General features: G+C 37.3%; 2 protein-coding genes across 7 annotated transcripts in view; both read left to right on the plus strand.

Annotated features, from left to right (window-relative positions):
* Positions 1-5,642: 5,642 nt before the first annotated feature.
* LOC121383758 (putative nuclease HARBI1) lies at positions 5,643-6,356 on the plus strand. The gene is made up of 2 exons (XM_041513855.1): positions 5,643-5,979; positions 6,211-6,356. Exons 1-2 carry the CDS (start codon positions 5,643-5,645, stop codon positions 6,354-6,356), a joined length of 483 nt encoding a protein of 160 aa, XP_041369789.1.
* An 8,212-nt stretch (positions 6,357-14,568) lies between these two features.
* LOC121384380 (nucleolysin TIA-1-like) overlaps positions 14,569-22,815 on the plus strand; it is a 172,031-nt gene continuing 163,784 nt past the window's right edge. For 5 of the 6 annotated variants that reach the window (XM_041514757.1, XM_041514756.1, XM_041514754.1 and 2 more), the window contains exons 1-3: positions 14,569-14,608; positions 14,685-14,716; positions 14,874-14,970. In XM_041514757.1, the coding sequence (XP_041370691.1) occupies positions 14,597-14,608; positions 14,685-14,716; positions 14,874-14,970 (141 nt within the window). In that variant the 5' untranslated portion in view covers positions 14,569-14,596. The other variant, XM_041514755.1, reaches the window with a different exon arrangement.

Below are 22,815 nucleotides of genomic sequence, written 5' to 3' on the forward strand. Positions count from 1 at the left end.
TGTAATTTATTTTTCTGTTCGTGGTGTGGTATTTTATAGTGTTTATCTTTGTTTCCTAGTAACGATGGATTGGTAGCGTGTATCTTTCATTCATAGTAAGGATAGATCCAATAGTGTTTCATTATTATTATTATTTTTTTTTTTTTAATTTTTTTTTTTTTTTTATTATTATTATTACTACTACTACTACTTTTAGTATTATTGCTATTACTGTTATTGTTATTATTATTATTATTTTTTTTTATTATTATTTTTATTTTTTTCTTACAGCGGGGGTTAGTCTGTTTTGTTATCTTTTATATACAGAACGAATGGATCTGTAGCGTTTATCTTTCCTTCATAGTAGGTGGGTATATGGTGTTTTCTTTCATTCATAGTAGGTGTAGGTATATAATATTTTATCTTTCATTCATAGTAGGCGTGGGTATGTAGTGTTTTTTCTTTACTCATAGTAGGAATGGCATAGTTGTGTCGATCTTTCTTTGATATTATGACAATAGAGGGGCAGGATTTTAGAGTTATTTTTTAGTAGGGACAGAACTACAGGATCTGCTTGTTTGATAATAGATATAGTCTCTTGTTGCAAATGATACAATTATTGTTTATTTCTAATATTGGTAACTTACTGCAGTAGACTTATCGTATTTAATTTGGTTAATTTTTATAACCTATTCAGTTTCTCTTCAATATAACCGATTTGACTTATTCCAAGAGATGAAATAAAAAGGAAAAGCCATTGAAAATATTGATATTGTGTTGTATTTCACCTTTATATGTACAGTAACGTCATGGACGTCATATACATATAGTCTGTCTCATCATTCCATTAAAAAAAAAAAGTTTTTTTTTTTTTTGTAAATAATTTCAGTTTGGTTTGACGTAAGTAAAAAAGTAAAAGTGTTTTGGAAATAACAAAAATATACAATTTTTGTGTGCAGTTTAGAAAACAATCGGCTCAGAACTAAATAACTTGTAGTAAATTCTATAGTATGAAAAAGGCATTCCCACTGGAGCACATTGATTAATTAATCGTCGGCTATTGGATGTAAAACATTTGGTAATTTTAACAAGTAGTCATCAGAGGAAACCAGATTTTTTCTAATGCAGCAAGTGATCTTTTATTTGCACCATCCCACAGACAGGATAGCATATACCACGGCCTTTGATATGCCAGCCGTGGTGCTCTGGTTAGAACGAGAAATATCCCAATGGGCCCACTGGCGGGGATCGACCCCAAACCGACTACGCATCAAGCGAGCGCTTTACCACTGGGCTATGCCCGGACGGACTATAATGTCAATGTAATCTTAAGTTCAGTCTTAGTTTTTATTATACAATAACATCATGGACCTAGTGGGTTTTTTCTTCATCACATCATATATAATGAGAGAGGAAACCATCTACAGTCACCCCATGGGCTACACTTTTCGATTAGCAACAAAGGATCTTTTATATACACCATTCTAAAGACAAGTTGCAACCTTTGTTATATCAGTTGTGGAGCACTGGCTGAAACGGAAAATAGCCCACGAACGGGGTTTGACCCTAGGCATCGGGCAAACGCTTTACCGGCTTACGTTAATGGTCACAAGACCAAATAGACCATAATATTATGTAATTTAAATTCAATCACAATTTTATAACGCTTTACACACAGACTTAACGTTGTTGTGACACACTGTGAAGAAAATATTCAACATATTCCAAATATCTTACCCAGATAACGGAAACGGAATGTGATGCCCTGCCTCGCAACTTTGAAGCTTAGGTGGCATGAATATATGATGCCCCCCCCCCCCCCCCCCCCCCCCCCACCCCCACCCCAGTTGTAAAGGGAATTAATAACTGTACTCCCCCTTTCCATCTTCAAATACCTATGACAGATTATATTTCGACTTTAGTCAGAACGTTTCAAAGCCGAGATACTTTAAATTAAATACTAATAATCCTTGTTTGTAGTCTTTATTCACGTTCAGACATGGAATAAGGACTTAATATCACACAAATCCCATACTGGGTCTTGATATTTTGTTTGAACCTGTATAGGTTTTATCTAGACCAGTAATCCCTAACCATCGTCATAACCACCATACTCCATTTATTAATCACATTTTGTAAAAATAATTGAATTATGGCAATGGTCCATAATTCAAAAACTAAAATTGCCGAGAGGGATGACATGGATTTCACTCCATCATGGTTCAGTTACGGTGATGCGATAGCTAGATTTGGTTTCCAACAATTAATGTAATTTTTATTTATTATCAATTTTCAGAGAAATAAGGTCCTTAAATCCATGACAGTATGCCTTTAAGTAGCGTTCTATGAATTCCCCGATAAAACACCTTACAGACTGATCTGCCTTTTTCAAATACGGTATACTGAATAACAAAACAGTTATTACATATGTATGTGTGTGTGTGTGTGTGTGTGTGTGTGTGTGTGTGTGTGTGTGTTTTATTTTATTTCTTACATATGCTAAAAAAACAAAAACAAATTTAAATGCCTTTTCCAACGAAAACCTATTTACGGCTCTTTCGCTTATAGTTAACTTGTGCGTTACGGACGAGCAGCCAGTCGTATGTACATGTGTATTTAAAATGTTATCGCATGTATATGTGTTTAAAAATATGTGTTATCAAAAACAACGAACGATGTTCTCACCAACGGGAGTGAAAGAAATAACTGTTATGGCACACTTCTGACGTCACTATGTAGTACAGTTGCTATACAGCTGCCAGCTTGTGCCAGTCGCGGCTATAATATTGACATCTTTCTACGTCACTGTAATTGACATCGTTGAATGTTACTAACATCAACTGTGAATAATAAATAAATTAAATACAATTCGCGCGAGTGCCATACGAAATTTATGAAACTCTCGCTCTCGTTCGGGGAATAAACAATTTCCAAACTCGTTTCATAAATTCCATATGGCTAATGCAATAATCTCTCTCTCTCTCTCTCTCTCTCTCTCTCTCTCTCTCTCTCTCTCTCTCTCTCTCTCTCTCTCTCTCTCTCTCTCTCTCTCTCTCTCTCATAAAATTAATTTGGTAAAAATACTATCCAAATGGGCCTAACAAATAAACACAAAAAATAATAAAATTCAAACTGAATAATTTAAAAAGAAATTTAAAAAGAACAAAAAAAGAACAAAAGAAAACAGAATATTGGCGTTTCTTTTGTTGTCCAGTGTATTAAAATGGCCCGGGGATGACTTGCTAGTACAGACATGATGCTGTCTGACACGCTAAGAAAACAAAACGTGGTCTTACAAATGATGGGTTTCTTCTTGGTTGTATGTCTGGTTGGCGTTCATTAAAGTGCAATGGTACAGTGACACGAAGTAGCCGAGAGAGAGAGAGAGAGAGAGAGAGAGAGAGAGAGAGAGAGAGAGAGAGAGAGAGAGAGAGAGAGAGAGAGAGAGAGAGAGAGAGAGAGAGAGAGACAGAGAGAGAGAGAGAGAGGAAGAGGAGGAAGGAAGGATGAAAATGTTTTATTTAACGACGCACTCAACACATTTCGATTAGCAGCAAGGGATTTTTATATGCACCATCCCAAAGACAGGGTAGTACAGAGAGAGAGAGAAGAAAAAGAAAACAAAACCTCTAAAATAACACGTACATTTTCGTGTCGAGGGACACAGGTCCCCGCTCCCTATTACCGATTCCTGGGCCTGTGAAGAGGTTATTAGATACCAAACATATGGTACTAGTGAGTTGGAAAGAAAACTGCCACATATGCTATTTCTGTGAATTAGCAAGACAACTTTTATATGCACTTTCCCCACATGTAAGATAGCACAGATTTCAAACGTCCGGAGGTCCATTTTTGTGTGAGATATGCCTGCGTGTCATGTTAATTTTTATAATTTGTTGCCCAATAATTCACCCTATAGTTTAGAATCTACTTCTGGATGAAATATGTCTACATAATGGATTTAAAGTTAAAGTTAAATTTTGTTGATTTGACGACATTAGGTCTACTAAAGCGCATTAATATATACATCATCGGCTATTGGAAAGTAAAGTAAAGTTTGTTTTATTTAACGACGCCACTAAAGCACATTGATTTTTTTTATCTTATCATCGGCTATTGGACGTCAAACATATGGTCATTCTGACACTGTTTTTAGAGGAAACCCGCTGTCGCCACATGGGCTACTCTTTTACGACAGGCAGCAAGGGATCTTTTATTTGCGCTTCCCACAGGCAGGATAGCACAAACCATGGCCTTTGTTGAACCAGTTATGGATCACTGGTCGGTGCAAGTGGTTTATACCTACCTACCCATTGAGCCTTGCGGAGCACTGACTCAGGGTTTGGAGTCGGTATCTGGATTAAAAATCCCATGCCTCGACTGGGATCCGAACCCAGTACCTACTAGCCTGTAGACCGATGACCTAACCATGGCGCCACTGAGGCCGGTTCGGCTGTTAGATGCCATACATTTGAGGAGCGGGACGTAGCCCAGTGGTAAAACGCACGCCTGATGCTCGGTCGGCCTAGGATCGATCCCCGTCGGAAGGCCCATTGGGCTATTTCTCGTTCCAACCAGTGCACCGCGACTGATATATCAAAGGCCGTGGTATGTGGTATCCTGTCTGTGGAATAGTGCATATAAGAACAAAGCAAAATAACATCATAAACTGATTCATTATACCTGAGAGATGGATGAAATTGTTGGTCCAATCATGTCAGAATGACGTCATCCTCAATCTGCTGCCATTTTGAATTCCACCTTAATTTAAAATCAATAATAATGATAATATCTATATTTAGCCAATGGAGGCGGGGGGGGGGGGGGGGGGGTGGGGGTGAGGAGGGTCCGTGCAACTGGGAAACCCCCCATAATCCGCCCCTGACCAGTCATGGTGCACTGGCTATGGGCCATCCTAAACCGATCGCGCATCAAGCGAGCGCTTTACGACTTGGCTACGTCCCGCCCGTATGTAGAACTAATAATAAAACTACATTTATATTCTATTTACTTTTTTTTATTATTATTTACCACGAGTTTGCCAAATTGCTATATCACTCTGCATTGTGCAGAGATACGGCCAGGGGTCATGTTCCCGAAGCTATCGTTGTACATAACGACATCGTTAAGGCGTCGTGGGGGAACAGTTGATGTGCCAGAAAGTGTCGTTCCGGGTGTCAGTTACTAGCGATATCGTTATATTAACAACAGCTTCTACCCTGTTGTTAGAGTGTCGTAAAGTAAAATGTTTGTCGTAGTTGAGCATGAAAAACACGGAATATTGTTTTAATCGTACGATCCGGTGTCAACATTTGACATCCTGCACAATGACAACTGCGATGGTTTTAATGCTTTGGAATGGCCCTTATAGAAGAAGACAAACAGTGCCAAGAGTCTTCAGGGATAGAAATAATCGTCTTGATTACATGGATGACATTGAATTACAAGACAGATACAGAATGGATAGGAGAGGAATATTGTATCTATGCAATACATTGCAAATGGATCTCGAGAGACAGACGCGCAGAAGTGGTGCGTTACCGGTGTCGATACAAATTGTAGCAGCCCTACGTTATTATGCTACAGGACATTTTCAGGCAGTAACGTGTGAAGTACATGGTATTAGCCGGTATTCCGTTTCTAGGTGCATACACGCAGTTTCGATGTCTACTGTCACCAAATTGCAGAACGTACATGTAAAATTCCCTTACACGGATGCTGAAATGAAAAACACAAAAGAAGATTTCTTTAAATTAGCAAATTTCCCCAACGTTCTCGAGGCCTTAGATGGAACTCTCATCCCAGTGCAAGGTCCTTCACGTGACGAACACTTTTGTTTCTGCCACAAAGGATACCATGCTATCAACGTTCAGTGCATAGTGTCAGCTAATGGTGTTTTCTTGGACATCGTGGCAAAATGGCCTGGTGTAACACATGATGCACTGATACGGAGAAATAGTGGAATTGCGGAATTGTTTGAGAATGGTAAAGTTGATGGCGGTATGTTATTAGGGGATTCAGGGTACCATGGCTAATGACTCCGTTCTTGCAGCCGGCATCACGACAAGAAAGAGCATACAACAGAGCCCATAAAACCACTAGAAACTCCTGCGAGAGGGCATTTGGTGTGTGGAAATCAAGATGGCGCTGCCTACATAAGTCGTGAAGATGCATGATGTTTATTCCAGAGCGATGTGTCCTTGTCATCGTTGCAATTGCTGTTGATCCCAGATCCCCCAAATGACTTCATTGATGACACAAGTGACGCACAAGGTGAGGTGGTAGATCACGAAGTCAACGATGCTAGAGATGATCAATTGCGAGGAGATGGAATAGCTACCCGGAGTCAACTGTTCTTGGCGCACTTCAAAAACTAATATGGCTTTGTCTGAACATTTCATTAGTTATCATAAATACAAGTAGCATGGACATTGTGATAACGAATCAAGATTGCAATAGACATGATAAAGCTGTTTCAGAATCACTCCCATATCCTTGTTTTACAGAGATAAACCTAGCTTTCTATTGCGGCCAGTTTTTGTTTTTCTACAGCTAAGTGACATTTTTCAACTTCTAGACGTTCCTTTTCCACCGCAAGTCTTTGTTGGTCAGTCTTCAGCCTTTCTCTTTTGATGGTGACGAGTTCGACAGCAGGGACATCAGGCAAAGGGGCTGTTTTCCTAGGTGATGACGCAAGAGATTTATGCTCAGTCGGTTTCCTGTAATATAAAAATGCAATTGTGATAAATCAATGAAATAGGGGCGGGTTATTTTTCGTTCCAGCCTGTGCACCACGACTGATATATGTGGTATGCACTACCCTGTCTGTGGGATGGTGCATATAAAAGATCCATTGCTGCTAATCGAAAAGAGTAGCCCATAAAGTGGAGACAGCGGGTTTCCTCTCTCAATACCTGTGTTGTCCTTAACCATATGTCTGACGCCATATAACCGTAAATATAATGTGTTGAGTGCGTCGTTAAATAAAACATTTCTTTCTTTCTTTATATATATATAAGTACGCAATATGACTTTTATCATGTTTAACCTAGCCACTAAAAGCGGCCTAGAAGTACGATAAAAACTGAATATAATATAATAGGTCATATAAAATTTAATTTCTGAGAGACAGCTTCGGGAACATGACCCCTGATCAGGTATTATGGTCTTGTCGTTCGGATTATCTATCTACCTACCTATCTGTCTGTCTGTCTGTCTCTGTCTCTCTCTCTCTGTCTCTCTCTCTCTCTCTCTCTCTCTCTCTCTCTCTCTCTCTCTCTCTCTCTCTCTCTCTCTCTCTCTCTCTCTCGGGAGTGATAGGGAGCATGAGCGATTGATTGAAACATTTTACTGCTTTTAAAAAAAGTCAAGTAGATTAGGCACAATGCAGGCACGATGGAGCGGGGTGTGGAGGTGGGGTGGGTGTTGTGTGGGTGGGGGGTGGGGGGAATTGTTGGGGGCTGGGGGCCGCAAGTTAAATACAACTCATTAGGCCTTCTCCATAATACATATACGCCATGACATTAATATATTTTTGTAATTCAAATATGAACAGATGAACAGAGATGAATATTATTGAAAGAAAGAATGAATAAAAAAGAAGGAAGGAAATACATAAATAACATAATGTAAAATTAGAATATGGACTTTTAAAAATATACGCTATTTAATTTAAAGTAATAGAATAAAGAAACAAATGAACGAAATTAAATCTAAACTAAAGTAGGTCTATTAGTTAAGACAATGTTAGAATGGAGATAAAAAGTTAATAACCATGACCAAGAAAAAACATTAAAATAAAGAAACTCTTTAAAATATCATTTACACAGTACTGATATTAAAACACGAATATGTAGTTACACCAGAAACATAGTTACTAAATTATTATTTTCTGTGACTACAATTTCCAAAATAAGCAGTTTGTATTTACACAGGAAACAGGCAATCAGATATAATTTTCTGTGACTAAAATTAAAAATAACCATGACTCGATAGTGAAGAAATCCAGCACTAGAAACACCTCTCACACTCAAGAATGAATGAATGAATGAATGAATAATGAATGTTTAACGACACCCCAGCACAAAAATACACGTCGGCTATTGGGTGTCACAAAAGGTCACCATACCAAGAAGTGACAAACTACCGGTATACTTAACATCGACATATTATTTTTTATTTTTTTATCGCAAGCGTGGAATACAGGTATTTACACACCTCATACTGGTCACAGTAATCGTTGTCACGTTCTAGCCATCGTGTCTGTTGACAGGAAATGAGAACAGTAATAGTTACTGTCGAAGCCATTACGTCTGCACACTCTGAAAACAGTACACTGAAAGCATGTCAGTCGTTTAAGTAAACAGCTTGATTGGATATGTCAATAATGCCAACAATATGACCATAACGATAACAGGTCTAAGCATATTTAATGGACTCTACTGAAGATCGAGTTCCGCGTTTAATTCATAAAATTTAAAAACAAATATAGTCTGTTTAATTCATAGAATTTAATAGAGAATAATACATGAGTTAGATACCATTTATCTTACAACGAGTTGTTTTAAAATGTATCTAACGAGCGAAAGCGAGTTTGATATGTTTTTAAACAAGTGTGGTGGGAGCCGGTATCGGGCTGTGAACCCTGTACCCACCAGCCTGTAGTCCGATAGCTTAACCACTGCGCCACCGAGACCGGTCGTGGTATGTGGCATCATGTCTGTGGGATTGTGCATATAACAGATCCCTTGCTACTAATGGAAAAATTAGCGGGTTTCCTAAAATATGCCAAACTAGTGCAACGCAATTGGTCAAAGACCGTGATATGTGCTTTCCTGTCTGATGACTATGTGTCATAATTATCGAAATGTTTGACATCCAATAGCCGATGATTAATAAATCAGTATATGCTCTAGTGGCGTCGTTAAGCAAAACAAACTTTAACTTTAGGAAGAAAGAAGGTTAAAATGTCGTTGGTTTCGGTACTGGCTAGAAATGAGATGAAATCTCTAATAAGAGTGTTGTTTTCAACTTTGAAACCTATGCTTGTAGATTCACCAGACGTGTTTGCCCGAATTAAAAGAAAATGCCCGAATCTGGATAACAACATTTATTTATATAAGCAATACTATCAAACAGCTAAAGTTTTGCGGATATAATGATGGAAATACATGGTAAAGAGGTTTCAGGTTAGCATATTTTGCCCGAATATCTCTACTGTTTTTTTATTGAATTTGAGGATTTGCCCCAGCACTAGGGGGACAATTATACAACCACTTGCCCCTCTGTTTCGTACCATTAGGTATACATGACCGAAAACGGCAAACGCAAGTACCTCTGATAAAGCAGCAGAAGCCTATTTCGATGTTCGAAAATGGATATTCTACGTCAGAAATTAACCAGTGTTTGTTTTACAGCAAAATAATCTATATTAGAAAAAAATACCATACAGTCATACCCCATCGGTAACAGAATGGCGGATAAAGAAATTAAACATCAATTTTTATATTATTTACAAAACAAATCATACACCTTCTAACGTATATATTTGCAAATAATCCTTTTTTTAAATATTTCAAGTAGCCGTTTTAAAAATGACTGCCAGATGTTCAGATAAAAATGGAAACATCAATTTTTTTTACTATTTGACACTCAAATTAATAAAATAAAACAATCTATAAACATTTTCACAAACTTACACAACAGCATCTATAAACGTGTTCATTCACCCAGATATTCATTATTCAAAACAAAGTGTAAAAACATATATGACAATTCGTTTCACTTGACCGGACATAATTTCTTACAACAGATAGTTTAATTACAAACAAAAGTATAACTTGCTCCAAGTTCATTCAACCATGGCCAGTAAACACCATTAGACAACTAACAGTAACACCTGCAATCTTTTTTTTATTTTTATTATTATTATTATTTAACGACGCCACTAGAGCACATTGATATTTTTTTATCCTATCATCGGCTGTTGGACGTCAAACATATGGTCATTCTGACACTGTTTTTAGAGGAAACCGCTGTCGCCACATAGGCTACTCTTTTACGACAGGCAGCAAGGGATCTTTTATTTGCGCTCCCCACAGGCAGGATAGCACAAACCATGGTGCAAGTGGTTTATACCTACCTACCTATTGAGCCTTGCGGAGCACTCACTCAGGGTTTGGAGTCGGTATCTGGATTAAAAATTCCATGTCTCGACTGGGATCCGAACCCAGTACCTACCAGCCTGTAGACCGATGGCCTAACCACGACGCCACCGATGCCGGTCTGCAAACGTTCTCACACTTCTCAGTAGATCGTGTTTGATAGTTTTGCACCGGCTTCGGTGGTGTCGTGGTTAGGCCATTGGCCATAAGGCTGGTAGGTACATGGTTCGCAGCTCGGTACCGGCTCCCACCAAGAGCGAGTTTTAACGACTTAATGGGTAGGTGTAAGACCACTACAACCTCTTCCCTCTTACTAATCGCTAACAACAACTAACCCTCTGTCCTGGACAGACAGCCCAGATAGTTCAGGTGTGTGCCCATGACAGCCTGTTTGAACCTTAATTGGATATAAGTACGAAAATAAATTGAAATGAAAATAAGTTTTGCTTCATGGTGGAAATGACAGGGTTCACTAATCTCTGGTACCGTTTTGTTATCATTTTCATCGTCTTTATAAAATATAATTAATAAAACATAAGTATATACATGTATTATATTGACACCAGTTTCAAGAAATGAAAATGTCACAAACGTAGGCCTACAGCCTTTAAATTGAAAGAAAAATGTCGGTACATATACATTTTAAAATTCAAAATCCGGTGAAGAAATACTAGAACATTAAATTGCTTTTTTTAACATATTAATATAGAACTATTTTTAATTAATACAACTGATCAATATTTTGGGAATACAGAAATTTCTTAAATGCCATATACAGGTATATATACATATATACATACATACTTACATACATACTTATATACACACAAATGTAGTTGGTCTGATTGGTAGCGTTCCGGCGGGCGATTGGGTGCCACAGGTTCGGGTCTCGGTAACGGCATGAGGAAATTTGTGAAGGCAATAAAGGATTTTAATATCCCCTGTGCCAGTGCGTCATTGAATATATGTATGTTTAAGTCAAAACCCGACATACATACAATAGAGATATTCAAAATATAAAAATACATACATACATACATACATGTGTGTGTGTGTGTGTGTGTGTGTGTGTGTGTCTTCGCTTTTCTTTTATTCTCTAGTATATATCAAGAATAATATTTATAATTGTAATAATATATTAAAATTCATCTGAGCTCGTCCTGTGTATGTAAACATGTATGTATATCTATGTATTATTGTATGCGTGTCGAGTTTAGACTAGTATATATACATAGATATTTAAAACGAGGCTACGCCAATGTTACATGTATGTCACAATTACCAAATATTTGACATCCAGTAGCCCATAATTAATAATCAATGTGATCTAGTGGTGTCGTTAAACAAAATAAACTAACTTTAGTCAACTAGGTAATATTGATACGTTAAAAGAAACTCAGTCTTTTGTGAATTTGTGCTACATTGGCTGATGTGTGTAGTCAGGTATATACCAGAGTTAAAGTTTGTTTTCTTTAACGACACTACTTGAGCACATTTATTTATTAATCATCGACTATTGGATGTGAAACATTTGGTAATTCTGACATACTAGTATATAGCCATAGAGAGGAAACACGCTATATTTTTCCATTAGTAGCAAGGGATTTTTATATGCATTATCATACAAACAAGACGGCACATACCATGGCCTATGATATATCAGTCGTAGTACATCTGGACTAGAAAGAGTTTCTTGCCATCGTAACATGGTTTCGTTTAAAAAAAAAATTGTTAACAGCTCACATTACATAATAAATACATTTTTTGTTTGTTTAGAATACCGGTGGTGTTTTTCTGGTCATCACCACCAATGGCATAGACCATAAGCGTACCCGTGAGACAGAAGGGCAGGCAACAATCCACCTAGTGCTCGAGAAAATCTTCAAATTCAGGCAAAAACGATAGAGATATTTTCCGGCAAAATGTGCTAACATGGAGCCTATTTCCATCATTATATCTGCAAAATTAGTTGTAATTCACGTAAAAGTACGTAGTGAATCATTACCAACCCTATATAGTCGTTAGGCAGTGATGTTAATATGAAAAAAAAGTTGTTATCCAAATTCGGGCATTCTCGTTTAATTCGAGAAAAAAACATCTTGCCCCCCCCCCCCCCCCACCCACCCTACAAAAATGTAACCCATACGCCTTTGGCATAGACTTCGGAAATGAGGGGCCAGCTATTAAATGTGAGGTAATAAATATATAAAAATATTAATTCAGAAAGTTTGTAATAAACTCTGGTCGTGTTAAATCAGTTTCTACCAACATATTCTTGTCGGAGTAAAAACAAAACCCCCATAAAATTTAGATATTTTTTTAACGGGAGAATGGGGAGGGATACTCTGGCCTCTCCAATACTCCCTGACACCTCACTATAAAACATCAGTACGCGCAACAGACTTTAGCCCGAGTACCTGACGTTAAGAGAGCTAGACGGATATTTGGACAGTAATAGTTGTTAATACTTAAGAGAGTGTTAACAACTGTCCACATGCGTTACTTTTTCTGTCACTCCCAAGACTAGCTTAAAAAAATAAAAATTGCACAGGACAGAGCTCAATGGAATATACACAGCTGTAATAGCATGCACTCATGAATGACTGTAAAACTGTGATGATATCAGGTGTCCTGCCCCTCAGCCATCAAGTCCATAGTTGAAATGTACAAGATTTTCACCAAAAAGATGAGGAATTTGTGGCGGACACGTACAAAAGCAAGAACCCGAATCGCGCAGGCTTGCTGGTGACGACACGATAGCTGGCGGCTTTCAACCACCATGTACTCGCGCACTATCCAAATGTCTGGACCTGTCGTTGATCCTCCCCAACTTCAGGACATCGTCTCCATCGGCGTCATTGATGCTAGCCCGTGTATTCTGTCTGTAAGAGAGCTAGACGGACATCTGGGTAGTAACAGTTGTTAATACTTAAGAAAGTGTTAACAACCTTCCAAATGTCCGTCTAGCTGACGATGCCAGAACGCGGATCCATGGTGGACGTGCCTGAACCTTTTTGGATAGGGGCACGCGAAAATAGTTCCCACTCTTACAGTCAGAGTACTCGGGCTACATTGACGCCTACCTCTCGTGCCTTTTCCTCCAGACCTAGGTCAGGCCATAGGGCTTTACGTGCACATTCAGAACAAGCTGTTGTTGCGCACGCCTGTCCTGGGCGCAAAAGCCGGCCTCGGCCGGCTCCTCCGTCCAGAACAGAACCAGACCTAGGATCATATCGGGCTTTAAATACTTTGTCTTTGTTTTTTTGTAAGTTCAGTTCAGTTCAACTTATTTTCATGCTTATATCCAATTAAGGTTCAAGGACGCTGTCCTGGGCACACACCTCAACTATCTGGGCCTGGCTGTCCAGGACAGAGGGTTGATTGTCAGTGGTTAATGAGAGAGAAGAGGGCGTAGTGGTCTTACACCTACCCATTGAGTCGTTATTTAAAACTCGCTCTGGGTGGGAACCGTTATCAGGCTGCGAACCTTGTAGGCCTACCTACCAGCCTTATAAGTGCCCGGTGGCTTAACGTCTATCGCTCCTACGGACCTGTAGCCCCTTGTGCCCTGGCGTATTTAGAGGTTTGTTTGTTTGTTTTGTTTAACGACACCACTAGAGCACATCGATTAATTAATCATCGGCTATTGGATGTCAAACATTTGGTAGCCTAATTAGGCCTATGACTCGTAGTCATCAGAAGAAACCCGTTACATCTTTCCTAATGCAGCAAGGGATCTTTTATATGCACATCCCCACAGACAGGAAAGTACATACCACGATCTTTGTCCAGTTGTGGTGCACTTGTTGGAACGGGGAAAACCCCCACCAATCAGCTGAATGGATACAGCGAGGTGGTTCGATCCTGCGACGCAAGCACTTCAAGTAAGCACTCAACCGACTGAGCTAAATCCCGCCCCATAGTCAGAAGTTGTGCCCAGGGTGGACGTGCTTGAACAGTGACTGGATTCTAATTCAGCGGGCTCTCATTTCCGTGGAAAAAAAATTATGTGAGAAATTATGCATTCGTGTAACGTACAATATTATTGGACGATTTTAGAACTATAAACCAGTGACTTTGTCGGTACTAAATATGACGTGATTGGCAAACATTCCTTTCTCTATATTTTTTAATATTTTGAATTTAATAAAAAAAAAAAATTAATGATAGATATGTCCACACTGTCAATATAAACATCCGGGCCTAAACAGTAAACGTCCGTAGTTCCGTCGCCGAACGTACAGTGTAGTGTGAGAACCATGTAAATCATGATGACATTAACGTTGATGGAGTTAGGGAGTTGTATTTAGAACTTTAAATGTGTAATTCTTTTTATTGTGTCAAAAGTTCATAGTAAGGTCGATATTTTGTATTTTATCCATCTTGGCGGCAATTCCCATAATTCCACTTCCGTTCATGCGCTGTTTCCGTTTCGCGTGTGTAAAGTCGCCATAATGTCGAGGGCTGTGAGTATATTTCTTTAAAACTTTTCGATCTGGTAAATTATAAAATGATATATTTACGATTTTGTCTCTTTTTCAGATGCTAAGTGAAGAGTCACATCCCCGCACATTGTAAGTATTATCTTTACTTTGTTAAATATTGACGATTTTTTTGCTGTGATTGAGTTTCCGTTTCAGTTCTTGTGTGGGATAAAACGACTTCAGGACACTTTTGTCAACTTTTTATCATGTTTCGTTTTATATATGTATGTGCTTGTTCTTTTGGTAGATATGTGGGGAATTTGGATCCCTCCGTTTCAGAGACGCTGATTCTAGCCTTGTTTGGTCAGATGGGTCCCTGCAAAAGTTGTAAAATAATAAGTGAGGTAAGTGACAAGGAAACTGTTTAGAGGAAGTGGAGAAGAAAAATAGATCCATACTTTAGCACATAGTTCAAAATTGTAACTGACACATTTATTGCGGTTTTAAGATTTGTTTTACCACTAATGTAAAGTTCTTGTTTTTTTCAAATATGTAAAGGTATTTACTGTATTACAACGTACTGGCCTGTCATTGTAGCTCTACCCAGTTTATAGATAGTGATGTTCCAATAATCAATTTATAACTTTAAAAAATGATCAGCTGGGCTTTACCAATGTGATGATCAATTATAAAAATCCATAATCGGTGTTCAAAGTTAACAGTGGGTATGCATCAAATGCCATAATGCCCCCAAAATTAATCACGTTTGTGTGTCAAACTGGCCGTACCTTATTTTGCAGGTTACTAATTGTTCGTACTGAAATGCGACGACGAAATGTTTTATTATGAATGCAGTGAGTGTTGTGTGTACATGCCATGAACTGAGTCAATCTCTGTTGACAGCAGATGTATTGGACTAGAATCCAGTGTTCTCGCTGGTCTGCTTTAGGGTTGAGAGTAGTGATGTCGTTGTGGCAACCTATAACGTTTTCCCGCCCACTTTATTCTTTCTTTTTTTTTTTACATATCCTGGTGAAAAACACATCAACCATTTCAGACTTCAATAGCTTACTGTTTCATATCTTGACCACAGTACTTTATTATGTCCCATACCAATGTCCATTTGTTGGTTTGATACCACATAATAAAAGTTATATTTTATTTTGGCAGTGGAAATTTTTGTTGTTGTAGTTTTGAAAATTTCCAGCTGAAACAATTTTATTTAGCATCAAATTTGTTACCTAATCAGAATGGTCATTCATTCTTTTGTATCCACTGACTGTTGTCTGCTATGTTGTCCTCGGTTGCATATTTTATTGATCATAACTGCTAATTTTTACTTAGTTGTCTGTTTATTCTGCAATTCATAACAAAATATTAGAAACTTCATTTTGTTAGGGATACAAGTAGTAATGTTCATATCAATAATAATCTATCTTTGGTGCTAAATAATTATTACACCATATTTCTAAAAATAAAACTACATTTATTAGCTAGCGATATCAATGCGATCGATTCATTTGAAGAATATAAAAATAAAAGAATGACACGACGTTATCCCACTGACATATGGGAATCACTTTACAAAATCTTTATTATTTTTAATGTATCTTAAAATATATATCTGTATTTTAATCGGTTCACCAAAACAAATGCCTTTTAGTGTTAACAAAAGACATCTTCAGCGGTTGCAAAACGAACTACTAGTAGACGTTGGAACTGACAGAGTAGGAGTTGGGGGTTTATCAAGAGCTACAGACACTCAGTAATGGGGTCACGCGGGTGTGTCTATGGGCCAGAGTCTGTTACCACAGAAGTGTGCAATGTAGTCAACTTGTAATGCATTAGTTGGTGAAATTGTTGGCCCAAGAATAGAACAAGTATGACTCGGTGGTTTTCCGGTTATTGTTTTTTTTAAATTCCGTTTCATGTTTTTGTAAATTCCATTCCATTTCTGTTTCAGACTACAATATGTAATTAACAATTGAACTAACACAAGTTGTGACAAATTAAAGGAACCGAAAATTGACTGATGTCAACATGCGTCGCTATTGTCATTAAATCAAAGTAAGCCTACATATTAGTAGCGAAAAATCACATCAGGAGCAAAGGCTACAATTATAATACTACATAAAGCATGATTGTCCAACAATTAAGTGCACTGCTTTATTCAAAGGGGCTAAGGGTTCATAAAACGTAAACATTTAATTTATCATCTCTTTGACAGTCTAACGCTGTCTGCAAATTGAAGTATGTGCATGACACAGCAGAAATAAAGTAACATTGCAACGTTCAGCCAGTTTTTTGCTAAACGTTTGTAAACATATTTTGACTGGTGGTTCCCGAAATGGTCATTCGATTTAATGTGTAGCGTAAAAATCTGTCTTCCAAGACAAGTGTTAGCGACAAACCGCTGGCTAAATGTACTCCTGGGGGAAAAAAACCCTGTCCCATCTGCGCAGGTGCAACAGACTAAGCAGTAAACCAGCCCCAAGTTCAGCCAGCAAACGTTTCGCTAACGTTAGCCAAGTATTTGAATGATTGGTTCCCAATGTGACCATTTGGTTTACCGTGAAGCACATAATCCAGTCTAGCATTTGCCAATAGTACTGCGTACGTGTCAGTCATCAGTTTTACAGCGTGTGGGAATAGTAAAATAGTTGGGGGGTTTTTAACTTCGCCAAAAATCGTAATTCCATTTCCAAATGTAAATTCCGTTTCACAATGGGAATTCCGTCCATTTTCCGCGATCGCTGAAAATCACTGGGTCTACTGTGCTCATGAATCAAAACAAAATATATTTTAAAAACAAAGGCAATGAGCAGTAATGGATGCTGTATTTGTGGGAAACTCAGAGTTTTCCTGAAGAAATTAACATAGAAACCGAGCTATACATTCAGACAAGAACCAAGAAAATAAGAACTGAAGTCTGAACAACTGTGGCATAAATAGGCGTCGGAAATGAGGGTAGTAAACGTCGCATGCGACGCCTTGTTTTGCAACCACTGATCTTATATTCCTGATCAACTTGAAAAAAATTAGTCTGCTTATAGCATACATTTCGTAATGTTTTGCCATGTTCTGCGTTCTTTCTGTTATAATATTTCGATATCAAAATAGTAAAATAAAATAAAAAATTGTATATTTCATTAATCTTCTGACTACTGCATGGTGGCATTTTTATGTATTTATCTTGAATTATAACCACGGAACGATAAACACCAAAATGTGAAAGAAAAAAACGTTTGATCACATCGGCAAATTTAAAAACCCCACAACAAAATCATGTATATTTAACGTAATGGAATACATAAAAAAGGGATAAATTTTAACTGCTGTATATGTATATAAAGTACAGTTATTTACTACTGTGTCCAGGAAATTAATAACAAATGACACCGTTGGTGTATTTGACAGCTTGAATTAGCACATGATCGGATGAATTTGACTGGCTCTAACGTCCGAACCATGTTGTTAACTACAGTAAATTACTTTGCTACTTTTAATTACCGGTAGATTTTCCCCATATTTTGTCCAGACAGAAATCCTTAAATATATTACAACAAAGATTACACATAAAAGATGGTCACCTATATCAACTTGATAAGATCTCCTTGGACAAAAAAATATTTAATTGTTCGCCGGCTGCCATTTCGTGTCATTGCTAGTTAATAAAACGCTGGGGTGGGGGGTGTTGCATATTTTCCGTCAAATAAGATACAAGGAAACAATAACGTTATAAAAATCGCGATACACAAATCTGTACAGCGGTTCTTATTGAACTGATGTAACAGCGCAGGACCAATTTGTCGTTGCAACGCGTTACTGTATATTAACATACTGATACCATATCAGTGTAATATTTAGCTGTCATGCATCCATAAATAATAAAATTCAATTTTAATTTGCTCAATGAAAACGTACACTTTTATATTTGCAATCTCTGGCTACAGCCATTCCAAAATTAAGTAACCTGAAGATCAGAAATGGTGTCTACTATTTTTGTGACCACTGTCTTTTGCTATTTTCATTCACACTTACCTAGCCATTAGTCATCTTTTATTAATATTAGTTGTTCATTCAGTTCTTTGCGAACTTTTCATTTTTCTTTGCGAACAATAATTTTAGTTTGTTCGAGGTTGGGGTACTGGGAATGTGATTGCTTATCATTCAAAAACTAAACCAACTAATTACAAATATGATTTTTGAAAAGCTTGGACGATATATGAATTATTTTTGTTGTTTTATTTTTTCCACAACAAATAGCAATGCATGTTTTTTTGGCCTGACACCAGTCATAATGACTCTTTATGTTACATAGTTTTCCAGGTCATTTATTTTGCAATGTAAAATTTTGAATGTTTTTTTGTTTACAAATTTTATTGTAAGTTACAGAATGTTCTTCCATTTGAAGAATAGGGTGGCCCTTAAAAGTTCAACATCTTTGCCTGCTGATCGCGGCAAAGTAAAAATTCCTAATTTGAAGCTCTGAAAACGGGTTTTGCTGCAAGTGTTTCCAGGAGTTCGCGATGTTGGTGGCCAATTTTTAGCCATTGGATAATTCTAACCCTAAACTAGGAGAAATGCATTTTTTTAGGTCGGTCCATTTGCATGTATTGAAAATGTCACTTGATTATTGTGTTTGATAATAATCTTAAAAATTAGGCAGTCAACCTCACACACATCACTAATTAATTAAACACCCATTTGAAAATAATGAATTATTTTATTTTTAATGATCTTTATGTTTATTCAGCGTGAGAAGAAAAAGATCTGGGCCCAATTTATCATGCAAATGTTTCCAGGGTTCGCGTTGTAGGCCCTAGCCATTTGATCGTAAAATTTTTTTAGGTGTTTGTAAATCTCCGGACTAAAACATAATTCAAAGATTGGGCCCAACTTTGTAAAAAAGTAGGCCTTTGCACCAAATGTAAATCTCCGAAAAACTGAGTGACAACTTTGTAAAGTGTGTGTCAGTTTCAATACACATGCTAATTCTGGGTCGAACGACACAGTTTCATGTCTGTCCTACATAGTTTTCTGGGTGATTTTTTCAATGACTTGAGCTACAATTTTGTGTACAGCTTTATGATGTACTGTTACAGATCAAATGATTACCCATTTTTGACTGAGTTTAGGGCCTTTGAACTTAGGAGATACAAAAATGTATTTTCTGTGTTTTTGCAATGCCTCAGAAAATATTGAGATAAAATTTTGTGTATAGCTTTATTATATACTGTTGCAAATTAAGTTTGACTTTCATGACAATTTAAATTTTTTTTACAGTTATGGCCTAAGAATTTAGGAGATTATATGAAATAGAACCGGGTGGTGTTGAAATTCCGATTCGGTATCAATATTTTTGAGGTGATTTACCTCGGTATTGGTACAATATCAATGCTGATACCTATATCAAGCAGTATTTTTGGCATTCTTGGCTTTAAATGCATGCCCAAGTTAAGTCTCTTTTTCTCAGCTATTTTGCATTCGTCATATATATATATATATATATATTGTTAGTGCTTTACTAAATGGCGGGAAACATTTTTCAATACCGAAATTTCAGTATTTTGATATTTGCTTGGTACGGTAAATCGGTATTGTAATGATACTGATACCGGACGGTATATACGGTTTACTGCCCAGCTCTAGTGCTGTATATTTTGCTTTAGCAGTACTTTTAGAATCAGGGGTGGGAATTCTCCTCGGATCATCTGTTTCCTCGCATTTTAATCGTCTTTTCCTCGAAAATGTGTCAGATTGCACAGATTTTAATCTGGGATTTCAAGAATTTTCGGGAACCGTCTAGATTTCCTCGCATTTTACAGTTCACCAATTCCCACCCCTGTAAAATGCTTGTTATATGTCAAACTTTTGATTATATCCAACACTTTCCGTAAAGAATATAACATTTGTGTTAATGCCGTACAATTAAATGCGTGCCCTGCCTTGCCCTGTCCTAACTAGAACACTTGTGTAATGAGAGTCAGTGCATAAAAGAAAGATTATAGACATTGGCAAATTCAACGCCTGTTGTCACTGTAGGCCTAGTTAACAGGTGAACTGGCTTTGGGCATCTGATAGTCCAAAGTAAATTTTTGTAGCCAAAAAAACACCACAAAATTACTATGTAGAAATTTCTTTCTACTGGGTGTTTATTTAATTAGTTAAGTTGTGTGTAGTTGTTAATGTGTGAGTCCAAGCAAGCTTTTTAAGAATGACAGTCAGTGTAGACAGTGGTATAGTGTCCTGCCCGTCTTTAGTCATTACAGCGAACAAGAGAATATTGTATATGTCACAGTACCGTCAGTTGACTTTTAACACTTAACGATGACCTAGAACAATGTATTTCTTAACTGAAATCTCAAATGTATGGCAACACTACATGTTTCAGATGAAAGTTAGGATTTTATAATTTTTTGTGGCAATGAGTTAGAGTAGACAGTCTGTCATAATCGGGGGCAGGGCAGCACTAAACAAGAGGGTGGGGGATGCGGTGTCCTAGCCATAACACTGAAATGTAACATTCCATAACATTGGTAAAATTGGTTGTTACAAAAATACAAGAGGCAACATTTGTATTGCCCCTTTTAATAATTGATTGTGCCCTGTGTCCTGTTTGCTTAACAAAATCGGTTACAAATCAAAGCATAGTCTTATTGTCAAAAGGATGTTCAATAAATTGCAACACGTGTATACAGATCTCAGGATGCCAGTTTTTTATATTTATTGCTGTTGTATACACACGCCATCTCTGGACAGCTGTTGCACACCTGGCTAGATATCCATATAAATGCTCAAAAACAGCTGACTGGAATTGATAGGTATTTGTGATAAGATATAATCATACATGTTTGTGACCTTATTTACTTGAACGGGGTGAGACGAAGCCCAATGGTAAAGTGCTCGCTTGATGCGTGGTCGGTCTGGGGTGGGCCCATTGGGCTATTTCTTGTTCCAGCCAGTGCACCATGACTGGTATATAAAAGGTCGTGGTATGTGCTATCCTGTCTTTGGGATGGTGCATATAAAAGATCCCTTGCTGCTAATTGAAAAGAGTAGCCCATGAAGTGGCAATAGTGGGTTTCCTCTTTCAATATCTGTGTGGTCCTTAACCAAATGTCTGACACCATATAAGTTATAACTGTAAATAAATGTGTTGAGTGCATCATTAAATAAAACATTTCCTTTCCTTATTTACTTGAATGTTAAAATCATTTTAATACTGACGCAGTCTGTTTTTTTTTTATGTTGTGTGTTAATTTCAGAAGTGAATATAGGTCATCTGAGACAGCACGTGTAATCAGTTAAACACTGATCACACTCAAGTACATCTTGATGTACATTTGTGAAAATAGTGTGCTGTAATTTTGTGTAATTGTTTAGTTGTGATGCATGCTCCAACGATCGATTATAATTGAAAATTGATCGGTTGGACTCTTGATATAATGATCGATTATAAAATCAGGACTTCTAGATTATGGTAGCCCCACTCCCATGGCTAGTGATATTCAGTGTTGGGCTAGTAAATAACTACTATTGCCATGCCCGCCTGCTAGTGAACTTTTTTGGTCAAATGTTGCAGTTGAGTCTATTATGTAAATATAAATATCCTGCCCCCACCTCAACCCCCAATTTTAGTGGGGGGTTTTAAGCTGTATCTCCCTGTTTAGGTGACATATTTTATTACCGTATATCTTCGCCTGTAAGTCGATCTCGGCTATAAGTCGAGTCCCTAATTTCAAGCCCTGAAAACGTATTTTTTTATTGACCCGTTTATAAGTCGACCCATGAAAAACAACTTATAAATATTGAAATATTTCTTAGTTTCAGCACATGAGAACAATAATGTACAATATTTGAACAAAAGAAAATTATTTTACAAACTTTGGTTTTCACGTTTTGTACATCGCAATATAATCAGACTATTCCAATCAAACTATCATTATTACAGCTGTTTGACTGTTACTGTATGGTACTGTACAGATGGTTTTGTGCACAGACAACAACTTTATTTATAAACACTGACAACAGATCACTACGATAAAACTGAAAGTATCACGTTTTGCCACCATATTAATACATGTAAGGAGGATAACTCTGGAAAGTACACTGGTTTTTGTACCAAATGATGTGTGTCCCTATTGCTCTAGATAGTGAACTGCAGAGATCAGTCTATTTTAAGGGAAAGCTCAGTAATATTCATGAAGTTAATCACCGCCAAAACATTGTTTGAACAACCATTAATG

The sequence above is a fragment of the Gigantopelta aegis genome, chromosome 10 (assembly GCF_016097555.1).
Source record: "Gigantopelta aegis isolate Gae_Host chromosome 10, Gae_host_genome, whole genome shotgun sequence".
NCBI lineage: Eukaryota > Metazoa > Mollusca > Gastropoda > Neomphalida > Peltospiridae > Gigantopelta > Gigantopelta aegis.

Excerpts from the sequence above, each read along its gene's own strand:
- LOC121383758 (XM_041513855.1), top strand. The coding sequence starts at position 5,643 with ATGTCTACTGTCACCAAATTGCAGAACGTACATGTAAAATTCCCTTAC. Across the intron at positions 5,980-6,210 it reads GAATGGTAAAGTTGATGGCG|ATCCCCCAAATGACTTCATT; the intron begins GTATGTTATTAG and ends TGTTGATCCCAG.